This window comes from Agelaius phoeniceus, chromosome 5 (assembly GCF_051311805.1).
Source record: "Agelaius phoeniceus isolate bAgePho1 chromosome 5, bAgePho1.hap1, whole genome shotgun sequence".
Taxonomy (NCBI): Eukaryota; Metazoa; Chordata; class Aves; order Passeriformes; family Icteridae; genus Agelaius; species Agelaius phoeniceus.
The window spans coordinates 59,869,963-59,893,986 of NC_135269.1; the positions used below are offsets into that span (position 1 = coordinate 59,869,963).

A 24,024-nucleotide genomic window follows, 5' to 3' on the forward strand; every position below is an offset into this window, starting at 1 on the left:
AACTGCAAAGCTTTATTTTGTGGCTTTAAATTGTGGTTGATCCTGTACCTTTGAGAAAGTGTTAGTAGCACTCCTGGAGGAAGGAGGGAGGTGGAGGGAATGGAATACCTCTGAATACAGTGTGTGTGTACATATATATATATATATATATATATATATATATATATATATATATATACATATATATATACACTTTAATATGTTCATACTGAAGATGTGATGGACACTTCAGTGGCATACAGACTTGTATTGACCTGAGCCCTTCATGACCATATTCTTTAAGGGTTGTGTCTGTTGAGGTAAGAGCACTCCCTGAGACGTGCTGCAGGCTCTCGTTGTGGACACGGTTAGTCCAGCAAAACTGTGCTTTTACCTCCTGCAGTAAGGATGAGACTGCTGGGCCAGCACAGAGTGCTGCACTACATGGTTAGTCCAGCAAAACTGTGCTTTTACCTCCTGCAGTAAGGATGAGACTGCTGTTCCAGCACAGAGTGCTGCACTGCCTGACTTGTTTGTCTGTAGGCAACACGTTGAACCAGCAGGAGCATATTCCTGTACTGGGAGATGTTGTGGTGTGCATGAAGTGTACTATATAAATCTCAGTGTAAGAGCTGATGTGTATATGCTTTTTCAGACAGTGCAAGTCTGATTTGAGTGATTGCACTTGCAGAGATAATTATTCCCTTGAGACCAGAATTCTTAGAATGAGAGCTGTTGTCTGGAGTTGTGTGATAGTGGAACTGTAGGCTGCTCTTCAATTTGTAGGAACTTTTTTGCAGTTTTATCGAAGTGGCCTTGGGGTAGATATTTTGTATGTTTGAATTTTGGTTAGGAAGTTTCTCATTCATCTTTCCACCTCCTGTTATTCATTAATATTTTTTCTCATGTATCTTTCCTTGGCATAAGTCATCTAACTGAAAAAACCCCACAGCTGAAAACTTTAAGCAGTAATTTGATGTGTATGCCTACAAGAAAGAGAACTAAATCTAATTCATTTGAAACTGTGTGAAGGAAAAAGATGATGTTATTGAAAGTCTATCTGAAAGTAACTTTCTTCAGAGAGTTGAGTTACATGAGAGGCAATATTCCTGAAAATAGGTGCTGTTACAGGTGTAGAAGGCAATACAGAAAAAGCTCAGAGAGTTGACATAAGAATTATTTGTGTCCTTTTAGACGGTACATTTAGACAATACATTTCCATTTAATATCCAGCTGTTGATTAAGAATGAGCAGACACTTTCTGTCTTGGATGAGAAGAGAGTGAAATTAAAAGATGTTCTTGGCCGTGGCTCTTTTTGTAGGGAGAAGTAAATATCAATGAAATACTTAGCATTTTGTAAAATTACATAGGTGAGATTAAAGATTTTATTTTTCTCAGTGTTTATTTGCTCATTTACTCATAGTTTTCCGTACTGTAAAAATTGGTCATTTTCTGACAGATATTTTTCTGATAATGCTATTTTATTTTCAAGAATAATAATAATGTTACTAAAGAGGTGGCCTAGAAAGGTGTGAAAAATTCATTTTTATAAGACTTTCTTTAACCTTTAATAACTTATGTCCTTACTCAAAAAAAAGGATTTTCTGTCAAGATTGTCACACAGTGCTTGTAAAACACACTGCAAGTTATCTTATTAGTTGCTTGTTCTATTGTCATGGTGAGGTCCCAGCCAAAATGAAGGGCCCCATTGTGGTCCCAGTGTATGGACAAATAGTAAGAGAATACTGAAAGGCTGCAATCTAAACAGGCAGGGCAGACAAAGAGCATATTATCCTGATTTTAGAGATGGGATACTGAGGCACAGAAAAATCTAATCAGGGTCATGCAAGAATGTTGTTTGGGAGCCAGGAATTAAGCCAGCTCTCTCCTTCAGTCCAGTTGTACTGCCTTAAACCAGAGTCACTCTTGTGCAGAAGATAATGCAGCTTTGCAGGCGAGTGTGTGAGTGCCAGTTGTGTCTTGCTGAGTGTTTATGAAGGAAACACCAGTTGGAGGATTAAAGTCTGCTTCATGGCAGTCTGCACAGAAGAAATAGGAATGAAGGGGTTTTTGTGGCCATGGGATTTTTCTCCTTAGGACTGTTTTACTGCATAGAGAACTTTTTCTTAGTGTGCGTTGAAGAAAATGAAAGAATTAAACCTGCTATCCTTGTAGTATTTCATTACTAGCACTCCAAATGTTGGAATTAGTAAAAACATTGCAAACTAATTGGATTTAAAACATTTCTTTTTGCTCCAAATTCAGTAATCCTTAATATGACATATTCAATATTTCCTTTAAAAAAAAAACAAAAGAAAATGTCAGTAAATGTCAAAGAAGTTATTTTTCTTTCAAACTTTATTTTTTAGTTCACTAATATTTGTTCACTTAATATAAAATCATTGAAGTTATGAGGAAAATGGGGTAAAATAAGGAAAAACCACGTGAATACTCACTCTGACTCACTCTAAAGATGATGTGTAGTACAAAGGTACTGTTGTGAAGTTTACAGATGGGTTGTTAAATTATTTTGATTCTTTGTCAAGCAGCATTTGGTATCTCCAGAGCTTCATCTTAACTGCTTCTGCAGGACCAGTATGCTCATGGTGTTTCCAAACCTGTTTAGTTTATTTGGCTGTGTATCAGAAAGCTTAATCATCTTCATGCAGAAAAATCAAAAGCTGAAACACTGTATTTCTGTGAGTTATTGTAGTTAATTTGCAGAAGACATCTCTTCCTGTGTCAAGGTGTGTTTTCCCAGCATAAAAGTTGTCAGAGTCCACCTGCTGCAGAAAGTATGGATGTGGTGCAACCCTCTAACTGTTGCTGAAGGTCAAATGTCTGATTCCAGAGAGTTATCCATCAATCTGAGCTGAAATTTAGTGCCATCATCCATGAAGGGTACTTCTTGTGATGACATTTGCAGTGAGAATTCCTTGATACATATTTGAGAAAGAAAAAATTGTTCTGTTGCTCTGTGGTGGTTTGTGGAGACTGCCTAGTCAGGGTGCATGAGGTTCACTTGGAATTATGAGAGAAATGAAGATGATTTCCAGCCATTCCTCCCTTATGTCTGCCTGTGGGATGTTAAGAAATCAGAATTCTAATGTAGAGATTGATGATTTTCCTGCACATTCCCTCCCCCTTGCATGCACACCTGTGTGCAGCCATGCTCACTCTCCAAGGTTTTTGATAGGGATATATGTGAGATCTAAGAGAAATCCACTGTATCTGCAGGGTTAGAAATCTCTGATCAGCTCTTTGCCATGCTTTCCATACTCAGGAGTCTGGGGATAGTTAAGCTGTGTATTACATAGATGGAATGTCACTTCTTCTTCTGGATATGGAGTACATGGTCTGGATCCTTATTAATAATGTGTCTTTTTTTCCTCGCCCTCAGTAATTTAATTTTTGCTGTCATTTGATAATACTATTGCTGTCCTGAAGGTTTCCAGACATAAGCAAGATGAAATTTGTAGCTGGAGGTGATATCTTTAATTAGAGTAAATGTATCTGGTTGGGAAAATAGGGATACTTGGTGGCACACATCTCCTTAAATCCCAAAAGCCAGATCTGAATGGTTGAAAATACTGTTTACATTTACATTACTCTTCTAGCTTGCTTTTGAACACATTAAAAGCCTTTTATTCCTTATATTTTGCTCACCTAGATTTTTGAGGGATATTTGGTAACTGATTTGTGGAAATTTTGATTTTGTTTTGGGATTTTTGTTTGTGGTTTTTTTTTTTTCATTTGTTTATGTCTTTCGATCTCAAGATGTTTTACTGGTATCTGTTTTACAGTATAGCAGGATTTTCTTCTGGGTATTGACTGTACAGTTTTATAATACAAACTACATAAGCAGTTGCTATAGTTCCTGAAATATGTTGTATGTAAAATAGAAGGCAGTTCAAAATCCAGGTTCCTGAGGAAGAAACTCCTTTAGATAATTTCCCTTAAGTGCAAGCTAATAATTAAGGAAAAATGTAAGAACAGTTAATGATTTTGTAGCTGTTACTGGAGTTGTTACAATTGCCTCGTGTTCTTATGTTACAATTACACTTACCTTACTGAAAACTAGATACTGTGTAATTGAGTGATGTCCATTTCAATTACAAACATCGGTTTTATTGTCCTCCTCCTGCTAAACTGACATGAAAACCTGAGATTTTTTGGTGTCACAGGTATGCAGCATACTTTTTGATGTGTGAGTTTTGTGTTTTCCAGTATTCTTGTGATATGTTAATCTGCTAGCCCAGGCAATTCTGGTCCTCTATTGCCAAATTACCTTAGACTGAGATGGCAAATAGCCTACATAAATGACAAAAAAGCCTTCAGAATTATGGAAGAGCAACATTGTCACATTTTTCCGTGCTTATTTCATTCTTCTCTTTATTGGTATGTAGTGTCTTATGCAAAACAGTAATGTCAGTGTGGCTTAGTTTACTTTGTAATCCCTTCCAAACAAAGGTTGTTACAAAAGATATGCAGATATGGTTAATCCACAATATTGTTTAGATCACTGGTTCCCAATTATGAACTTTTGTTTTTTCTTTTATTATGGGTCTTTGGGAGTAGAAGGCACCGTTTCCATCTTGGATACCATTTCATAACGCCTGGATAAGGCCGTGGAGTACAAAGTCTTCCTGCGTCATTGGGGCTGGTATTTATTGTTTACACTATAATTAATGAACTATTCCCAGCATTCTTTAGGATTGCCACTGTCCTCATGATTGCTCTAACCTGGGAGGCAGCATACCATTCAACCATACTGGACTGGTTTAAAGGTGTCATGACCTTAACTCTTTACCACACTGACACCTAAGTCTATTTGCTGTTTTTTCCCTACTTTTTTTTTCCTTTATGATGATCATGTTTCATTTATTATTGCTGCTCCTGAGAAGGCCAGTATTTCTGTTTTCTTTATCATTGATTTTCTTTCTCACTTGACTTTTTAGCATGCAGACGCTTTAAGTTCCTTGTATTAGCACCTGAAGGGCATCAGTCAGGACTTATGACAGTTGTGTTTGTCCTGTGTTAATTCTGTTGTGTATATTTTAATTTTATTTTGTCCTTAACTTCACGATTACTTGCATGACCTGCATTTTTCCATCAGAAAATGATCTTGAGCATTACTTTGTGGCTCTGACCCTGAAGTTAGCCACAATTTCAGCAGGATTTTGGAGTAAATGACATCCAGCGATCTCTTTCAGTTTAAATCATTCTGTGATTAATTTGCAACTGTGACTGACATTTTCAGAGGTAAAATGCAATTTATTCTGGCGAACTAATTACTGAAGTGACTTACTGGTTTTTGTGTAAGAAAGGAAAACTGCACTCGGGGGAGAATAAGCTCATGTTAAATGGAAAGAGTGTGACATTTATTTCTATGATAAGACCAACCTGTCTATGCAAGTGTGTTTAACTGCTGTCTGAATAATGCCCTGAAGATTGTCTTTTTATTGTTGCAGTTTCAAGTTTCAATTCACCATTCAAATGACTTCGTTTTTTAAGTAATCTCAAATGTAGAAGTAATCTACTGCACTGAAAGATTTTGTACTTTACTCCAGTTCCTGAATGATGTACAGATTTGTTGCCTCTGTGAACAAGAGGGAAATACTGGGCACAATTCTAGACATAGAGTTTAAAAGTGTGTAGCTTCAGGAGCTGGAAGAATCATGTATATTTCGTTTTGTCCATTGCCATTTTTGCCATTGCTATTTTTTTTAGCTTTCCTCTTTAATTTTAAACCAGTGTGCAGTGTGTCTTGAATAGTCTTTCTCTTCCTCTCCTCACTCCCCTTTTCTCTCTTGGCACATAAACATCACTAATATTTTTCAAAGCAGGCTTTGTGGGTATATTTAGTGGAACAACAGATATATAAGTGAACATTTAAAGCGTGTATCATTTATAGCAAAAGATCATCATTAAAACTTGATTTCCCACGCAATACTGTGAGGTCTTACTGTTTGACAACCTTAATTCTGCAGTGGAAGAATGTTTTAGATTATTTCTAGCTTGTGTTTTATTATACAGTGGGATGTAAATGATTATGAATTATATAATAATAGAGAAGGAACTTCATGTAAGTCATCTGCCTTGGATTGTTACTAAAAATAATTTCTTTCTGTGTTATTGGAGAAGATAAAAAGTCATATCTGGCACCTGCATTTTTGTGTTTGTGCCACAATTTGCAGAAGCAACATTTTCTATTTTTTCTATGATACTGTGTTCTTAATGCACATTTCACCAAATTGATGTCTTACAAAGCTATGTCATATGGCTACAGCTCTCTTTTTATTTGCAAATGTTAGTAATATAACACCTACAGGCAAAACTTGTATTCATTTTTCAAGTGCCATAGCAAAATATACACAGAGTAATAATTTAAGATTTTAATCTATGAAAGTCATTTTGAACAGGCAGCATTCACTGTCTCAGATTTCCAGCTATATAGAATATCTTTCCCATGATATGGGCCCTTTTGCATGCTGTTAGTTCAGTAGCTCATTTTCAGCAGGCTTTTCTCATTGAGCAGGGGCATGGCTGTGTCAGTTGTGGTTCAATTTGACAGTTCAGCACTGCAAGGAGTGAGGTATATGTGGATGGCCCTTACTGAAAAATAAGTTATCACTTCTTTTTGCCATCAAGAGTCTACTTTGAATCTGCTGGAAGTGTCTTCCAGTAAAATGAGGTGACTGGGATGGGGGCTAGGGAGTGCTTTTACCTTGTGGGAGGGCTGGGCCAGTGGGTGGTGAGTCATGCATGCTGTGGTCACTTTGTTTCACTTCTAGGGGATAGGCAGTTTTTGGTAGAAAATAAATACTCTTTACAGTTGCTTTTCTGTCCCTCCTTATTCTTTTTGTACCTTGATAATTATTTCAGTAGCATTTGATAGTCTCTCACCTTATTCAATAGTTATCTGTCTTTTTCAGTGGTCTTGCCTCTTCCCATGAAAAAGTCTTTCCTGAGCTGACTTTAGAGACATGTTTTCTTCCCCACAAGTAATCTTTTCTGAAAAGCTTATCACGATTTTTTGTGACTAAGCAGAGAGGGAGATGTGATTATTGCCTTTAGAATACAGTTTTTTGTTTGGGGAGGCCATTGTCTTTTTTTGTTGCACACATAAGGTCTAAATTGTCAAATGGCTGCAATCTGATCTAAGAAAGATACCAGTGTCTAAAATAATCTTTCAGTCTTGGTTATTTTGAGTAGGACATGGTAGCATTGAACTGTTCTTAATAAAAACAGAAAAACCTGTATGAAAAGATATATAGCTGTTAGTCTTTTCTACTTTATTTTAAATTTCAAATGTCCCTTGCTTTCTTCATTGTAAATTCTCTGATCTGGATTGTATTTGTAGTATTATTGCATCTAATAAAGTGTATCCCCAGTTGGACTTTGTAGTGAGACAATATTAATATGTTGTGCAATTTCAATTGAAAAGTAATTTATATCATTACAAATCATGAATTTAATCATGAAAACAGATTTGTGCCAATCTGATTAACATGAATAAACTGAGAGGTAGTGCTTGAACTTAAAGAATTTTCTTTTCTTAAAAACTCCTGCATAGTGAGAGTTTTAAGGAATCTTAAAAACCTGAAAGATGGTGTTCAAGTTTTTATCTATTCTGATTCAATAGTAACAGTATATTTGTGTGCTGTGATTCTTATTTTCAATCTGCAGTCTTGTATACTCGAGATTCTTGAATTATTTTAAGTGGACTTTTGAGAGGGAGCTGATAACTTCATACAGAAGACTCACATTTACAATGGACTATTTCTAGGCACCTGCAAAATGAAAACATTTCCAAAATGCTGCTTCAGGATGTCACTGCATCTGTGCATCCTTTTGATGCTGTGTGTCTTACAGCAGCATTTTGGTGTGTTTTCCTACATGTCTGTGCAGTTTCTTTGTATATTAACCCATATGGAGTATGAAAAAAACCACCAAAACCTGGAATGATGCTATTTACCTGATAGGTGCAGTGGTGTTTGCCAGGGTCGTGGAGCAAGCTGACTTTTCCTTCATTGCTCTGGCTCCTTGGCAGTGCCTGATGAAAAGATAGATGGTTTTGTGATCCTGTGAACCAACGTGATTCCTTTGCCACCCATGTCCTTGAATGGTTCTTGCCAGTAGTAATACCTTATGTTTTTTATAAGTTACTCCCTGCAGCCAGAAATCATAAAAACTCAGCCTCAGACCCAGCCAAGCTTTAGACACTTCAGAGTTGGACATGCTTTAAAGGTTAAGATACAGACCTGTGAAGGTTAAATGAACTTAAGGAATTTAAACTGGAAAACAGTTGTAACTTTTCTGTTTGTGGAGGGCAATGTCTCTACGTTTTTGTTAGAAGATTGTCACCGTACCTTTCGAACAGCAGAAAAAATATTTTGAGATGTTTTAACCATTTAAAAAATACTTCATAACTGTAATTAAATGCATGTTTTTGAGCTGAGACTTTGTGTCAAATCATATCCAGAAGAAGTACTCCTTTCTGTGCAATTTACAGTGCTGTTATTGAAAATCTGTAGGTTGTGATCAAAACTATCCAGCTAGGAATAGCCATTGTAAAATAATTTTTAAGGCCACTTAATTTTCATATTAAAACAATAAATAGAATAAAAAGGCCTGTTTTAGTGCCTGCTTAGGGGTTTGTTTATCTGTTTTACCAGTAAGGAAGATTTGATTGAACCTAACTTTGGCTTCACCAGAAGTACCACAATACCTCACCACCAGCATTCTTTTAAATTTAGTCTGAAAAGGTGTCATGTCTGGTTAACCTTTCAACTGGATTTCATAACCTGGTACAAGCAGTAAAAGAAAGGAAAAGGTTTTGGTTTTCAGTGGGTAAAGGAGCAATGCACATCATACATGTGAAATACCTGCAGGTTGGTGGGGCTGGTTTGTCCCCAAGGATTCTTGAATGAGCCTCTTTGGATCTGCCTGTGGTACTGCATGTATTAGCATGTGTGTGATGCCCCCTTCCTCTGGGCTTTTTGGGAGCTGAAGACATTTTGCACTTCATCATGCCAAGCACTGCCATCATAAGCAGTGATGTTACCTACAATGCCAGAGGCCAGGGCAAAATTACTTATGAAAGTAGTTCTAGGGCCAAAATAATTGCTTTATTAAAGAACTACTGAACTAAGGTACTTGGTTGAGTCAGTTTTTGAAAGAAATCACTATTTTTTAGAAGTACATGACTTACTGGAGAAGTAGGATTTAGTTGTTGATGTTTATCAATCACAGCTGCTGTTTTACATGTTTGTTCTCTTGATTTTCCTCCTGTTTAAAAACCACCAGATGAATATTTCAGTCTACATTTGTAAGTTCTGTAACAGATTTCAGATGCTTCTGAGTAACACTGAAATTTACAACATTTTTATTTTTATAATGTGAGAGAGAGTGTGATCTGTGGGGCCACTGCTTGGCATGGGGTTGGCAGTGCAGCAGCACATTCATTAGCAGCACTGGGTACGGTGACACGATCCCACTGAAATGCGTACAAGTGACTGGAGTTTCTGTCCTCCAAGCTGTGGGGCATGAGTGTGTGTGCTTGTTCTTAAGCTGTACCAATGAAGACTAGAACAGGTTCCCTCACTTGTAATGTTAGAGTTCTGAGGACTTCAGTTAATAATTTAAACCCATTTTACTCTGTTTGTAATGGCTTAAGAATGCATGTATTGCATTATGTGTTTCATCTGAGAGGGACAAGTGCCTGTCATCATCTGACTGTACCTGTCTTTGGATTTCATTAAATTCCTCATACCATCTCCAAGAAATACCTTATTAACCAACTTTGTCTCTTGCCACAGTATTTGTTGGGGACAAACAGCAGGGTGTCAGAACTAGGGAAGGGGATTTGCACAGAACCAGAAATTTCATATGGCATGGCATTCCTGGCTGTATTTGAAGCTGTAGGATCCTTGACCTTGGTTACTATAACCAGCTTTTAAGCAGGAGCTTTTCTCAAGCAATTTATAGTCAAGCTTAGCATATTGTAACATAGAATATAACCTGTGCAACATGTTTTCTGTAAGGATCTCTAGGCAGAGATTTTTTTTTTTAAATATTCCTTTACTGTTTCAACATTTGACCAGTACAGAAATGCTTATTCCACTTCTTGGCAGCAAGTGTTAAGAAAAGGTGTTGCAGTCTGTGTTCTGACTCAGACTGAGGGGTGACACTGCAGCATTAGTACAGGACCTTGAAACCCAAAAGAGGGAAAAAAATCTCTTTAACATAGTAAGAAGCTCTTATGGAGCAATGTATGCATTTGCTTTGTGTAAATTAATATAACAGTAATGGCCCTACAGTATTTTCAATTTTTTTTTTCTTAATAGATATTTAAAGCATAACTTCTAATTCTTGTATATATTTTTAACTTTCCCACAGATATGCACTTATTTGGCCATTATCCAGCTCATGATGATTTCTATCTTGTAGTGTGCAATATCTGCAATCAGGTAGTCAAGCCACAGGTTTTCCAGTCACACTGCGGTAAGTGAATGTTTTCTTTCCTGAATTACAGTGCCAAACTGGCGTATGGCTCTCGGAAGAATCATTGCATACAATCAGAACAGAGGCATTGCAAATAGACTTTTGTGGTTATCTTGTGTTCTTTCCACAGAAAATACCAGCAATGCCTTCAAATAAGCATATTTCCTGTGGAGGAAGTTAAATTAGTTGTTCTGGAAGCTGAGCTTTTCAAGTTGAACTTGTTACACTAAATTAATGTGTTACAACAAATAAATCCTGTTAGTTAGAGACTAGCTAGACTAAAATTATTATGACCTAACATTGGATTGTCTTTTATCAAAGCTGCAGATTGAGGTCTATGATACTGATCTACATTAATTAGAAGTTGGATGTTATGGATTGTTTTCTGATGGGATTCATATGTATCTATGTATAGGGTATATTTTTATATTTATCCTAAGTTTTAAATTCTGTACAAAATTGGCATTTTGAAACACATTTCTTAAGTAAACATTTTTCTAGAGAGTCTTGAGAAGCATATGCATATATTAATTTCTCAGTTAGTATGACAACAAGGTGATGATTTTTATGTTGGCTATTTGAAAGCAGTATTACTTCAGTTAGAATTTTTTGGTATTGATTAACAAACTACTTTCATTTATTTCTGAAAAACTTGATCCCAAGGTCTGGTTTATTTATTACTTATCTAGTGGTTTATTTGTTATTTGTCCAGTGATTTGTTTCTATGGTGATTTTTTTGTTGTTTTACTATTTTTTTAAGGCATGCAAAGAGTGACTAGAGTAGCTAGCTTTGTATGAGGTTTAATAAAATTTAGTTTAATCAAAATAATTTGAAGTAGGTTGCATAATAATGAAAGGGCACTACTACTGAGGATGGAATCAATTAAATACATTAAGAAAAAGAATAGCCCAGCAAATTTTTACTTGTCTAAATACAAGTAAACTTCAGAAATCCTGTACCTCTTTTAGTCTTTTTGGCAACAAAGTGACTCAGTAATGGAAAAATGTAAGTGGGATGGACAGAAAAAGAGTTTATTTACTTTTAAAGACATATTACCTAAATATTGGGTTGTGTTTGTATGGATAGACTGCTAACAACAAACCAGGAGTGGCTGCTTTCACCTTGGGAAGCAGTTCTAAGACTTGCCACCAGCTTTGACCTAGATTGAAATAATTGTGAAAAAATGGTTATAGTGAAATACTGCTTTCAATCCAGTGAATGAAAAAAGATCTAGAAGTATTTTCTAGGGTGAAAAAAGCTTATTAATTTAATGGTGGGGGCAGGTCTTGATTTTAGTGTGTAAACAAGCCATCATGCTATTTTTTTTCACGGTCTTGTATGGTTCCTTTCTGCCCAGCTTCAGGTATCTTATGATTGTTTCAGTAACAGAAAAGCTTCTCTACACGTGGCTGTAGGTACAGTGGGCACATAAACATGGAACTTGTGCATGGATAAAATGTGCTTCAGGACAGAAGGAGCTGTGGGAGGCCTTGCTGTGGCCTTCCAGAGCTGAGCTCTTTCCTGGCCATGGACCTGGTTTGGTGAGCAGTGTGAGAGCTGGTCCTGTGTTCAGGTAGTGGGCACATAGAATAATGTTCCTGCTAGATGAGAGTAAATTCCTCTGTGTTAGAAAGGATTTTTGAGCTCTTTGTAAGTAGTGTATTGCCATCAGTGCTAGTGTAATGCATGTAAACTACAAAGATCCCATGAGTTACTGTCTGCTTTTCCCCATTATTCCAATTTGTTTACTATTCCCTTTACTTCATCTTCATTATAGCAATTCTTTTACACTGGGTGATTGAATGTTAAGTTATGAATTGCTTGATTTAAGAGCCTAAGGTCAATAAAGACTTGGGAAAAAAACTGTTAAAAACCCCCCAGAGAATACTGAAAATAATTGACCAGAGGTCTGGAAGATTGTATTTAATCTAGTCAGACTTGTTTCAGGAAAGGAATATTGAAATATTACTTTAAGGCCTGTGAAAGGGCTTTAAATAGATAATTTTTATTTTTTTTTAAAAAGAAGAAACAGTAAAGGCAATGTACTAAAATGTAAAAGTTTTAGAAGATAGGTCTCTTCAAAGTCTCATGAATTGTTGTAAAATAACTAATTTATTTTTAAAAAATTATTCTGGTAAAAATACTCTATATTATATATGTGAAATGCATCTACTAATTTATCATTATCATTAGAAATGAGTAAGATTTAAAGAAGACCTACACAGAGATATTATTAATTGATCTGTGGTTGCATTGTCTGGTTAGGAAATCATAGAAATCTCCTGATAGAAAACACATTAACCATTAACTGCTTGTGGTTGGATAATTTTTTGCTGGATGTGTTATGGTTCCAGTAGTCCATTAAGAAAGGCCTGGACAAGGCCTCATTTGAGACATTGATTCTGGTTGCACAGAGCTCTTCTGTGAAGCAGGAATATTTAATTTTCTGTTCTAGTTAGAGTTTTATCACCTTCAGACACATTCATTTTTGTGGATCAGACTTTCTTTAATTAGAGGATGCAGCAGAATGCTTTTAAATTCAGTGATGCCAGGCATGTCTGTCAGTAGACTTTGAGGTGTTTTAGACTCTCATATTTACCACAAAATGCATTATTCCACAGGTATTGAATTGCTGCTTCAAAGCTGTAGTACAGACAATGGAATTAGAAAGCATTAGAAGGCACTACTGGGTTTTTGGCTCTTGGAGGTTGTGTCATGGGGAGTCTTTATTGCTGTTGACAAGGGCTTGTAGAGATCTATCCCAGAATCTCCCAGAAAGTGTGGTTTGTTGCTAATATCCCTGGTAAGATCCAATCCATATCCTCTCAGTAAGAAATGAGGTCCATGCCAGGTACATGCTTTATGTTTCCAGGTTCCCTGCATTGTAACTCGAAGGTCTTGGCTTTGGAGCAGCACTGGAATGCTTTAGTTTAGCAAAGGTTTTTGTAACACTTCTCTTGAGCCCTTGCTGGCATCTGCCTTTCTCCAGAGTGTAAGAGGACCCACTGTTCCATTTGCCTCTGATTTCAGACATGTGGCAGCCATCCGTGTTGATGGCTCTGCAAGGTTGTGAATATTATAGAGGCAGATGTTGTTTTAAGGGCTTGATTCCTGGAATATCAAGCAGGAAAAAAGAAAAATCTGGTTGTGGTTCAAGCTATTTTTAATGGCAGGCAGTGCATCATAGAACCTTAGCAGTAGAAATCAGGAAGGTAAAAGAAGAGATCTGGGTAATTAGAGGATTGACTTGCTGGGCTTGAGAGTGCATGTAGTGAACACAACATAGACCTTGGGATTGCAAAATAACAGATCTCTTCTAGCCCCTAAGTCAGAGAAATACTGAGCTGGTTTTAAGAGCAGTTTCCCATCCTTGCATCTGCAGGATAAACATATCCATTTTTAAGTATTAAACCATTCATTTCTATATGATGTAAGGCTACCTGGAAGAGACTTGCTGTTACAGGCTGCTGGATAAACTGTAAATCAAATAAGTTCTCGAGGTTGTTTGGTGTTATTGTGCACTTATAAAATACTGTATCATAATGTCATCAACAATAGAGTAGAAATAGTGGTGTTTGCTTCTGAAGCCATTTCTTTTGAGTAACTTCTTGCAGTGGTACAGTTTCTTGGATTTACTTTTATTTTTAATGTATGAACATGTAGTTGTATTTATTCCTCCACAAAGTAGTTTGAAATAAAAAGTCAGTCTGGATATGCAGCTTGTAGCATTCCTGAGTATACTTGGCATAGTAAGGAACAGTAGTTTTGATTTTCAGAAAATTTTAATTTGTTCTCAAATGCCAACCTCAATGAAGAGGAATATCTTGGAATACCTCACTTCTTGGAATATCAAAATATTGTGCCATAGCACAATCCTGAAGTATGATAATGTTCTTGCTGTTTGTTTAGGGGTTTTTGTCCATCTGTTTTCTAGGAGACTTTTAAGCTGGCAGTCTATGCTTAACTCTGTCTCTTTGTTTTCTGTTAACTCCAGTTCTGTGTCATTGTTAAATGCTGGTGAAGATGGCACCCTGTACCATTTCCAGGAGACATTTCCATTTTTCTTTGGCAGCAGAAAGATTAAACCTTCATGTCCTTATACTGCATTGTCCTTTGCTAGACTAAAGAGCATCAGATACCGTTCTGGTTATTATTTTTATGTTTTGTACATTAATAGTCTTGTTAACTTTGGTCTTTCCCAGTTAAAAGGAAAACTTCTCATAAAATGTAGCTCTGGCACAGTGAGGATCAAGCAGTGTACTTTTAGAGAGCTTGTCAAGACATCTTGGCTTTTACTGTGAGGAAACTAATTAAGGATGGGAAAGTGTTAAAAAAAAAAAGAAATAGTTGGGGGGATGAGGTGGGGGAAGAGGTGAATTAGCCAAGCTAAATAATGCAGTTTGGTTAAACAACAGCAGCAGGATAACCATCAAAGAGAACTCCACACATGCTCTGGAACAGTTTCCAAAGCTGCGGATGGTATCTTAATGAATTGAATGGTTAAGATCCCCATTTGATGAAGTTGTAGCATACCAATTTTGCTTCATCAAGGAGAAATTACCTTCTTTTTTTTTTTTTGCTAATTTCTTTACTGGAGGCTCATTGATATCTATCCTGCCTGCCTAGAAGGTTTTTTTAACAGGCTTCAATTAAGGAGTAGAAATTCTTATTCCTTAAAAAAAGAAAAAAACCTACACTTTGTTTTCATTGCTTCTGAGTTACATATCCTTGGGTTGGTATCTTCATGTCCTCATGAAAGTTGCAAAAGGATATTTCCTTTTTATCCTTCTGTTTGGCTGTGTAAGTGTCATTTAAAAGAAAAGCAAACTAAAAAGTAATGGAGCACTGAAGAATATAAATAAATTATTTTGCCTTCCATATCATAATTATTTTCCTGAGAGAGGTTATATATTTTGAATTACTCAGACTAGCTATTTTACATTGTGCCCATAGTGCACTACAATTTAATGAACTGTGATTAATGACTAGAAGGCTGAACTTGAAGTATTAATAAGAATGATTGGCTTTTTTAACACTAGCTTGAGCATTACTAGTTGGCACCTTTCTTGCATAGGGATTTTGATCCAAGTGTGTCACATTTGACAGATTATACTGTTTGTATATTTTCAATTATTCAGTACCTTGTTTTTTATTAAATAAAACTGTTTGGGGATTTGTAATTGTTAATACTTTATCCCCTGCATTTGACCTTTTATCAGAGACACTTTTGTGCTCTTAAAGGGCAATGACATTTTTAATTACTTTCTTGTTAATGCGATTTTCTTTATTCATGGTCTTGTCAAAACTTGTTCTATGATATCATTATTGATTAAATAACTTTCTATTTGTCACATGTTTAGGTTTCACTGCAAAAAATAATAAAAATTGGTCTCATCCCTATGGCTTCTTTTTCAAATTGGGAACAGTAGCAGCTAGACTGACAGGATTAAATTTTTTCCCTTGGTAGGGGTAGGGACAGAAGGAAGATGGATTTGAATGTTTTATGTACCTTATATGTATATTTTTATTTATGTGACTGCCTAGGATACACCTATTTTATCTGATACTCTAATTTCCATTGCTATAAATTGGAAACCCCTTGTTTCCAAAAAAAGTTTTGGTAGCTTTACAGTCTTTCTATCAGAAACCTTATTCTCAAGACAAAAAGTACAGCCAGTAGCATAAACCTCTGTCTTCTGTCAGTGATGAGAGTCTCAGCTGTAGTTCCTGCAATGGTACATGAGGGTCTGTCCTGTCCATGTCCTTGTAAGATTTCCAAGCCCAGCATAATGGCAGACACTGTGAAGCTGGGGTCACCAGCCATCTTTTGCACCATTCCTGGAGTAATTAAATACATACTTATCTGGGTCAAGCATGTATTACCCTTGAAGAGGCAAAACTAAACCAGCACTTCTTTGATTTCATCTTTTTCCTTATATATTCTTGGAGTGACATATTTTAGACTGTCAGCAATTCTTGAGGTTTTAAACAGGTACAAAAATGCAAATTTCTGGCTTTGTTTATTCTGTTACAAAATCTTACTTTGTTTATATTCTAACTGCTGATAGAGTCTGGCCAGAAAAGCACTTAGCTGCATAAAAGGCAATCAATACTTGGTTCAAATGATAAAATGAAGAAAAATCCCTCACAGCTGCTGGTATGTGTGAGAGTGTTGGTCACTTCTGTTTTGGCTAGTGTGCTCATTCAGGACTGCAAACAGTCCTGGGCTTTTTTATAATTTCTCTGAAAGATATATTAACAAGACCATGTCATTCAAGAAAAATGACAACAAAATCCTTTCATCCCTGTACTTAACTTGTCCAGGAAGCAAGAGATTTGGCTTTAGTAACCTTACTACCTGGGAGCTGTTCTCTCACCTTCCACCTCCTGAGAGAGGAAAACGCACCCAGGATAACCCAGGCTAAAGCAAGACAACACTTGCTTTCTGCAGCAGAGATGTATCAGACAAAGTGAACCTAAATGTAGAAAGTAACACCCAGATCAAAGGGAAGAACTGTGATGGGACTGAAAAATGTGCATCTGATGTTCAGAACAACAGCAACATAATGTGTCTTCGCCTGCTCAAGGCTTGAAGGAGTTTGTTGTGCTTTCCTTACTTAGTCTAGCATGTGGATTAAAAGTGGAGCTGTGTTCAGACCTGCTGACCTGTTTCCTTAGAAGCAAGTAGCATAATATTGGATAGGGTTGGCTTTTTTTTTTTATTTTCTACTATCATCTTTTGCTCAAATTGTTTTCTTTCTTGTTACTAATTCATCATCAGTGACAGAGCCTAAAACAGGGAAGTTCAGATATAGAAATAGATTTACATGAAGAGTTACAAGGTCAACGAGTAGTGTAAGTAGGAAGCTGACAACTTCCCACAGATAATTTGGCCTTAAGTTGATATGTCAATAATTGAAAATTTCTTCATTCAAAAGATTCTTTGAATGAGAAAGCAGGAACACTTTTGAATCTCAAAGGACTGTGCATTGGAGAGCAGTCAGTATTCAACAGGAGAAAACATTCAGCAGTGAACAGAATGCCACACATGTATGCAGTTGCTATTCAGCATACTAACCTACACACCCTCCCCATATTTCTGGTCCTGTGCATGAAATTGAAGTATTGAAGTGAAACAGCAGTTAATTGTCTTTTCCCTTGATGTTTTCTATTAAGTTCTTTACAGTGCCTTGACTGTGCTGTAATTTGACAATGCTGATCTTAAATAAATCCACATAGGAAGAAGATTGAAGGAATAATAATGGCACTGGGCTTTTCAGTGCACTTGAAGTCTTACTAGTCTAGTTTACACATAATCTCTACCATTATAAATTAACTCATCTCTTTCACATTGTGTAGTCATTGATAGTATTTGATTAGTGAACCCTTTTGTATTTTTTTACTTTGGATAAATTGTGGTAAATGATGTATGCATACTTGAAACTGGGTGGTGTTGTCATGGCAGTGATGGGCAATATGTATCACATGTAATTTCTTTCAGTCAAGATTTTAATGGAGTTGTAGCTTTAAATAGTAACCAATAAGGATTTCATTTAAGGAGTGTCCATTAATAGAACTCAGCTGTTGAAGGTTGACTGTAGCATTAGGCTTAAGTTTAATCTCCTACATACTATTATTTACAGGGCTGTGTTTAGTGCATCAGTCTTTTGGCTGCTTCATTGGTGGAGGGATGGGGGTTGTGATAGTGGGAGAGAGGAGAGAAGTTAGTGAAAATTTTCTGTCATAATCTGTAAAAACCTGACAGAATTAAAATTTGGAGTATTTGGCTTGAAGTCTTCCATAGCATGTCTTACTGAGTAAGGTGGATGCTTTCCATCGTAGAGAAGGAATGTTTTTAAAAATAATTTTATAAAGGCTTTATGGTCTTATCCCTAGACAAAGTCCAAAATAGAATTAAGAGGTTTTTTAAGTCACTGTTTGGAGGTGTTTTGGTGGCTAAAAGATAATCAAGATCAAATTCCTTCTTATATCAAATTGTGGTGTACTCTAAAAAAAGAATATTTGAAGTGGAACCTGAATTTGCCAAATACCCAAATAAGAAGTCATTCCTTCTTCACTGCATTCAGAAGTATAGAAGTGTTAAGACCAAGTCTTGTCTCTCTGTTATCTCTTTGTACTTCCTGCTTGTGATTAGACAAAGTCTATATGGTGGATTTTTTTAGTGTGGGGTGTAGGATTTTTTGTAATAGTGTTTCACTTTACATACACAATAGTGTTTACAGAAGGTAATTAACATTTGAATTAGGTACTGGCAAATATTGTAAGATCCCTTTCGAGTCTGTAGAAGTCATGTCTGCATATAGCCCTCACCATGGACCATGACTTTTAGTAGTTGTCTGAATATTTTGGGTTTAGTTAATTTTCTGAATTTCTACTGTGTTATCATTTAGCATTTTCTTGCAAAGCATTTCTCAAGTCTAGTAATTTCTTACTGTCCTGGTATTAACTTCTTCTGTAAGCTGGCTCATAAAGTTGATTCCTGTCTATTAATTATTGGGCTTTTCCTTGCATAAGCAGTAGCACTTTTTTGGGGTAGTGTCTTCTCTGGCAGCTGAGCATCTCCTGTGCCATGAGTTGTGGTTGCTGAGCCTGCAAGTGAGGTGGCAGGTGGGGCTGGAGTTGCAGCTTGGCTTGGGCATTCAAGGGCTTCCTTCAGAGCTGGGGAGGCCTGGGAGGAGGCTGCATGACCCCAGAATGCAGCTGTGGCCCTCACAGCTGCCTTCTTATGGACACTGGTGAGTGGACAGAAACTGGAATGGCAGTTTATTAGGGTTTGGAAGTGCTGCTTCTGAGAGGCTGAAGTGCTTCTTTCCAGCAATGTTTGTGTTGCCTTTCTAACATCTACAGGCCACGTGGGATGTAGTGAGGAATACAAAAATTCCATTGGCATGCAGGCAGATGACAGGGTAGTCTTATGTCCTTGTTCATAGATGTGCAATGGAGAGCAATTAAATTAAATATTGGGCTGTATTTCAAGAGCTTTATTTTTTTTGTCAGACTGGAAGTAGTTACATTAAATGCCATTCATGAAGAAATATTTTTTTATTTGGTGTATTAAAAAAACTTCTTATTTTTGGTAGAGGGAAATCTCAGCTGTGATAAACTCACTAGTACAAGGCTTGCAAATTACTTTTCCCACTGTTTTCATTAGTAACATTTATCCTAGGTTTTGTATACCTGTTTTTTTTTTTTTAATATTTCTTCTTATTTTAGTATTTTTTTCATCTAGTATGCAAGCATGTTTGTCACATCCCCATGTTTGAAACTATTGAGTTCTGTTTATTTCATTGTAATAATAGTACACAACCTCTTGGTACCTGACTAGTGTCAAATCTATTCAAAACATTTTATTTGTGGGCATACAATACTATACTTAAAGTTCTCATAATTTCAAATATATCTGAAGCTCCTTGTGTTTCCCATTTCATACCCCTTTAGTGATTCATATAATTATCTTAATGGCTTGTTACTATTATCTTTAACTGGTGATATTAATGTAATAATTGTCACATTAAAATGTAAAATATTGAATTAGACCTTGTTCTATTACTGCAGGTAGGTTAGACACACTGTAGGCTTCTGTTTTCATAATACATTTTTTTGTATTCATTTAGCAAGACTAAAAAACTATATTACTCATGATGCAGTAAGAAAGAAATGTTTTAAATGTTACACAAATGATGATGGACTATTGGTTCACTTTAATGCGTGCATATTTTCATTGAGATCAATTTTCAAATACTTGGTTTAGCTTTCTGCACTGAAACCTACCTATTGTTATGATGCCTAAATAAAATTTAGAAAACTTGTCTCATTAACTATTTATGTTTGTGAGATTAGTGATGCTGTTAACTAGGAGCATTTTCTTTGACTAGTGCTCTGGGAAATAACATATTTTTCCAGTCACTTTTTTGGGCAGACTTCTTCTTTCTGTGAAATTGTGCCTAGCATCACTCTGCAACTAGTGAAGTATAACTAATAGCATATTTATATAAAATATCAAGCATTGCATGTGAGAAATGTATTTAAGGCAAGCATTAATGTATCATTACTTGATACACATCCTTTCAGTTTGTTCCCTCTGTTTTATAAGGTATTCTTTTCATGAGTATGTCATTGATGTTGTGCTTTACTAATTGGGTAACTAGATAAGTTTGATTTTTTTAAATTTTTTTTTAAATGAAGTGTAGTTTCGTGTTTTAGATTTGAGATTGGTAATTTCACTTTTTAATTCAGTTGGTTAGGATTGACAGGGAGGAGTCTGTTTTCACAGCCACTTCTACCCAAAAATACTGAATTAGGAATACATCTTTGCAAGCTGACACTTGATCCAGTAACTGGCCAACAATACTGTAAAAGTCTACATTGATTTGGTTTGTACATGATGGAGACAGGACTGCAGGAACTGTGGAGACCAGTGCATCCTTGTGTGTTCTTTAGGCTTTCTCTGTGGAAGTATCTTGTGGAAGTATTGTGTTTGTCCAAATGAGTCTGAAAACAAGTGTTTCTCATTCTGTGATTCTAGATAGGTGAAGAGTGTAAAATGTGAGTGGAAGTAATGCTTTTGAATCTGGCTAGGACAACAAAGGATTTGTTTGCAGTTTAAATAAATCTTTATATCACTGTCTAATACCAGATGTATGTAGCAAGAATGCTGAAACAAGCAGTAAAAGTTTCAGCATTTTTGCATGGGCAGGAAGGGCATAGTCAAGACCAGATGGATAAGTCTGTGAGGAAGGGCACAGTGCAGAGCTGCATGTTCAGTTAAATGAGTATAGAAATGGTGCAGCAAAAAAGGAAACCTTGAAAAGAAAAATCTGGTATTTGTCACTGTGCTGCTAAACAACTCTGTTGACACAGTGGGTTTTTTGAAGTTAATAGAAACTTGAGAGCTATGTGGTCCCTTGGAAAGGATTCTTAAAACTTAGCTGTACGCTGTGTGGAGAAATACCTCACTTTTTGATTTGTTTTTGAACCAGCAACAAATTATCATTTCCTGTCCATAATAAATGTACACCATAACTCTCCTCTGTCATCACTCATCCAGTTTGACAAGTCCAAATTGGTCTAATTGTCACTTGTGGAAACTCCCTGTGTCTTTCCTGTGTGTTTTTGTATCTTGCCTAACTCTTCTAAACAATTTTTGAAGGGATGGAAGCAGTGGTGTGATGTGTTGTATTCCTTGGGTAACATTTGTTTTGCTTTTGTGACCACCACAAATCATTGAGATGATAATTTCATGGAACTGTTACAAGACTAGTGTTTCATTATTGTGTAATTATAATTGAAAGACCATCATTTCATATATAAAGTGAAGATACTTTTCTTCTTCCATGTCTGTCACTTTACATTTCTCTACATTGAATTTCATTTCCTATTTTATTACACTGGTCAGTATTGGGTCTTTCTGCAGTCTGTTGATTGTCATCTTTAGTACTCTAAATAATTATATACCAAAGATCATGTTCTCTCACTAACCACAACCTTATTTCAGTCATTTCTGGATATGCTGAATAGTTCAGGCACTAATACAGGCTCTTGCTGCATGCCATTGCTAAATTATTTCTTTGAGGACCATTTTTACCCTCTTTTCCTTGGCCTGTTCTATAGCCCTTGGGTGAGGGCTGCACCAACATTCTGCCTCAACAGCAGGTATCTTTACTTTAAGAAATGGTCTTGTTTCACTTACATGTTTGAGTAGACTGTGTCAGTTGGATTTCTCTTGTGTCAAGTCACTAGTTCAGTTGGAGATGGATTTTCTAAATCCTTTGGGGCATCTGGACCATAAAGATAATTTTTGTCATGACTATAAGCAAAGCAAAGTTTTATTTGTGCATAAGTGTCTATGTGTATGCATTTCTCTATGTATTCATGTGCATTGCCTGACCTGTCCATTGCACCCCAATGCAGTTGTAGCATTATTTCTGTAATAACTGCTAGGGAGTGGCTTATTGCCACTTCCTGAGTAGATACAATTGGTAAAAGAATAGGATATTTTCCTATAGCATGCTGAAGAATAAAACACAGAGGTTTTTCACATTAAAAAATGGCTTGAGCATAACAAATCTTTCTCTCATTTTCTTACCAAAATAATTTCCATGCCCATAGAGGTGAAGTGTTGCACTTGGCCTGAGGTAAAATCTCTTTTAAGACACTGGAAAAAAAAAAAAAAAAAGCCCAGAGGAAATTAAATTCTAAGTCTGCAAAATTGTTTCTTTTCCTTTAGCCACTAGTGTGGTGATTAGAACAGTTAATGTGCAATGTGGGACATTCTCTTTACACTTTTCTCCCAAATCTGAGGGGAGTTGAATCGAGCCTTAAGCAGGCTACCTGGTGTTGATAGGTGTTTTTTCTCCTTTCCATAAAGAAATGCTAATGACAATTGGGGTATCTCATCTGCCAGGGTGTGGTGGAACAATTCTGCTTGTGAGGCTTTGCCTGCTTCTCCTGTTGCATGTTTTGTATGGAAAAGGAATGCAAATGATTGAGAGGAACAGAATTACCTGCAGACTGGGGGCTTCTGCTATTGGAAAACACAAGTTCCAGTCCACACTGATTTCTTCTTTCCTTTTGGTGTTTTTACTTTACATAAGATAACAGCAGTTGAACAGAGTAAGAGGGGGAATTCATCCCTAACTTTGACAAGTAAGATACTTGGCATCCAATCTGTGGTTCAGGAAATGTGTTTATGAAAGGCTGAAATAATTTCAGCAGGATGGAGAGAGAACAACTCCTTAACACCCTTCACAAGGCTTTATCCTTGTCAGAGATCTTTTATGAAGAGGGGAAGATTTGGGTTCAGAGAGATGACAAGAAGGTGAGTGCTTTAATCAGGGAAGTAGTCATCTCCCTTTCACCAACTTTGTCTTGTTTAAAGACCTAGCACTAAATGGCTTTCTAATAAGAAAATATATTTAGAAATACTTATTATTCTGTCAGAATTTTAGATATGAATCCACTCTCTGAACCAAGCCAAAGTAGCTGACTGTAAAGTAGAAACAAAGGCAGTTACAAGATTTTCAGAGGATTGTATATTGATATTTGAGGGGGAAAAGCCATATTATATCAGCTGTTTACTGGTCTAGTGATAACTACTGATGAGTTGTGAATATAAAATAATTTTGGGGACAGGCTGAAGGCTCAGGCAGCAGTTACCAGCAGTGAGTTGGTTGACAAAACCTGAGGGTTCCCTTCCAATTCCATGACATCATTCCTGTCCAGTTGGTCCAGTAGAGAGCTATGGGCTATACATGCACTGAGTTCAATATTCCCTAACATATGGCTTGATAATAATACTACAGATGCCCTTTAACTCATGCCATGTTGAGGTCAGAGTCTTTTTCTTGTAGAGATGGAAGGGGTGGGGAGGTGAGTAAAAACCAAACCACAACAAAAAACTTAAAACCCTTTATATTGTCTCCCAAAAGCAGAAGGATGAGATGCCTAAGGTTGTTACACACAATCCCAGTATCAGAGTTCACATGTTCTAGCTTGGAATCATGAAAACTTCAACCAG

General features: G+C 36.4%; 1 protein-coding gene across 3 annotated transcripts in view; it reads left to right on the top strand.

The window, feature by feature from the left end:
• The window catches only part of ATXN7L1 (ataxin 7 like 1), a 110,987-nt gene that overhangs the window by 25,467 nt on the left and 61,496 nt on the right, over window positions 1–24,024 (top strand). For 2 of the 3 annotated variants that reach the window (XM_054631008.2, XM_054631007.2), the window contains exon 3: window positions 10,382–10,486. The exons of the other annotated variant lie outside the window; for it this stretch is intronic. In XM_054631008.2, the coding sequence (XP_054486983.2) occupies window positions 10,382–10,486 (105 nt within the window). The remainder of the gene's footprint in view (window positions 1–10,381; window positions 10,487–24,024) is intronic. 3 annotated transcript variants of the gene reach the window in all.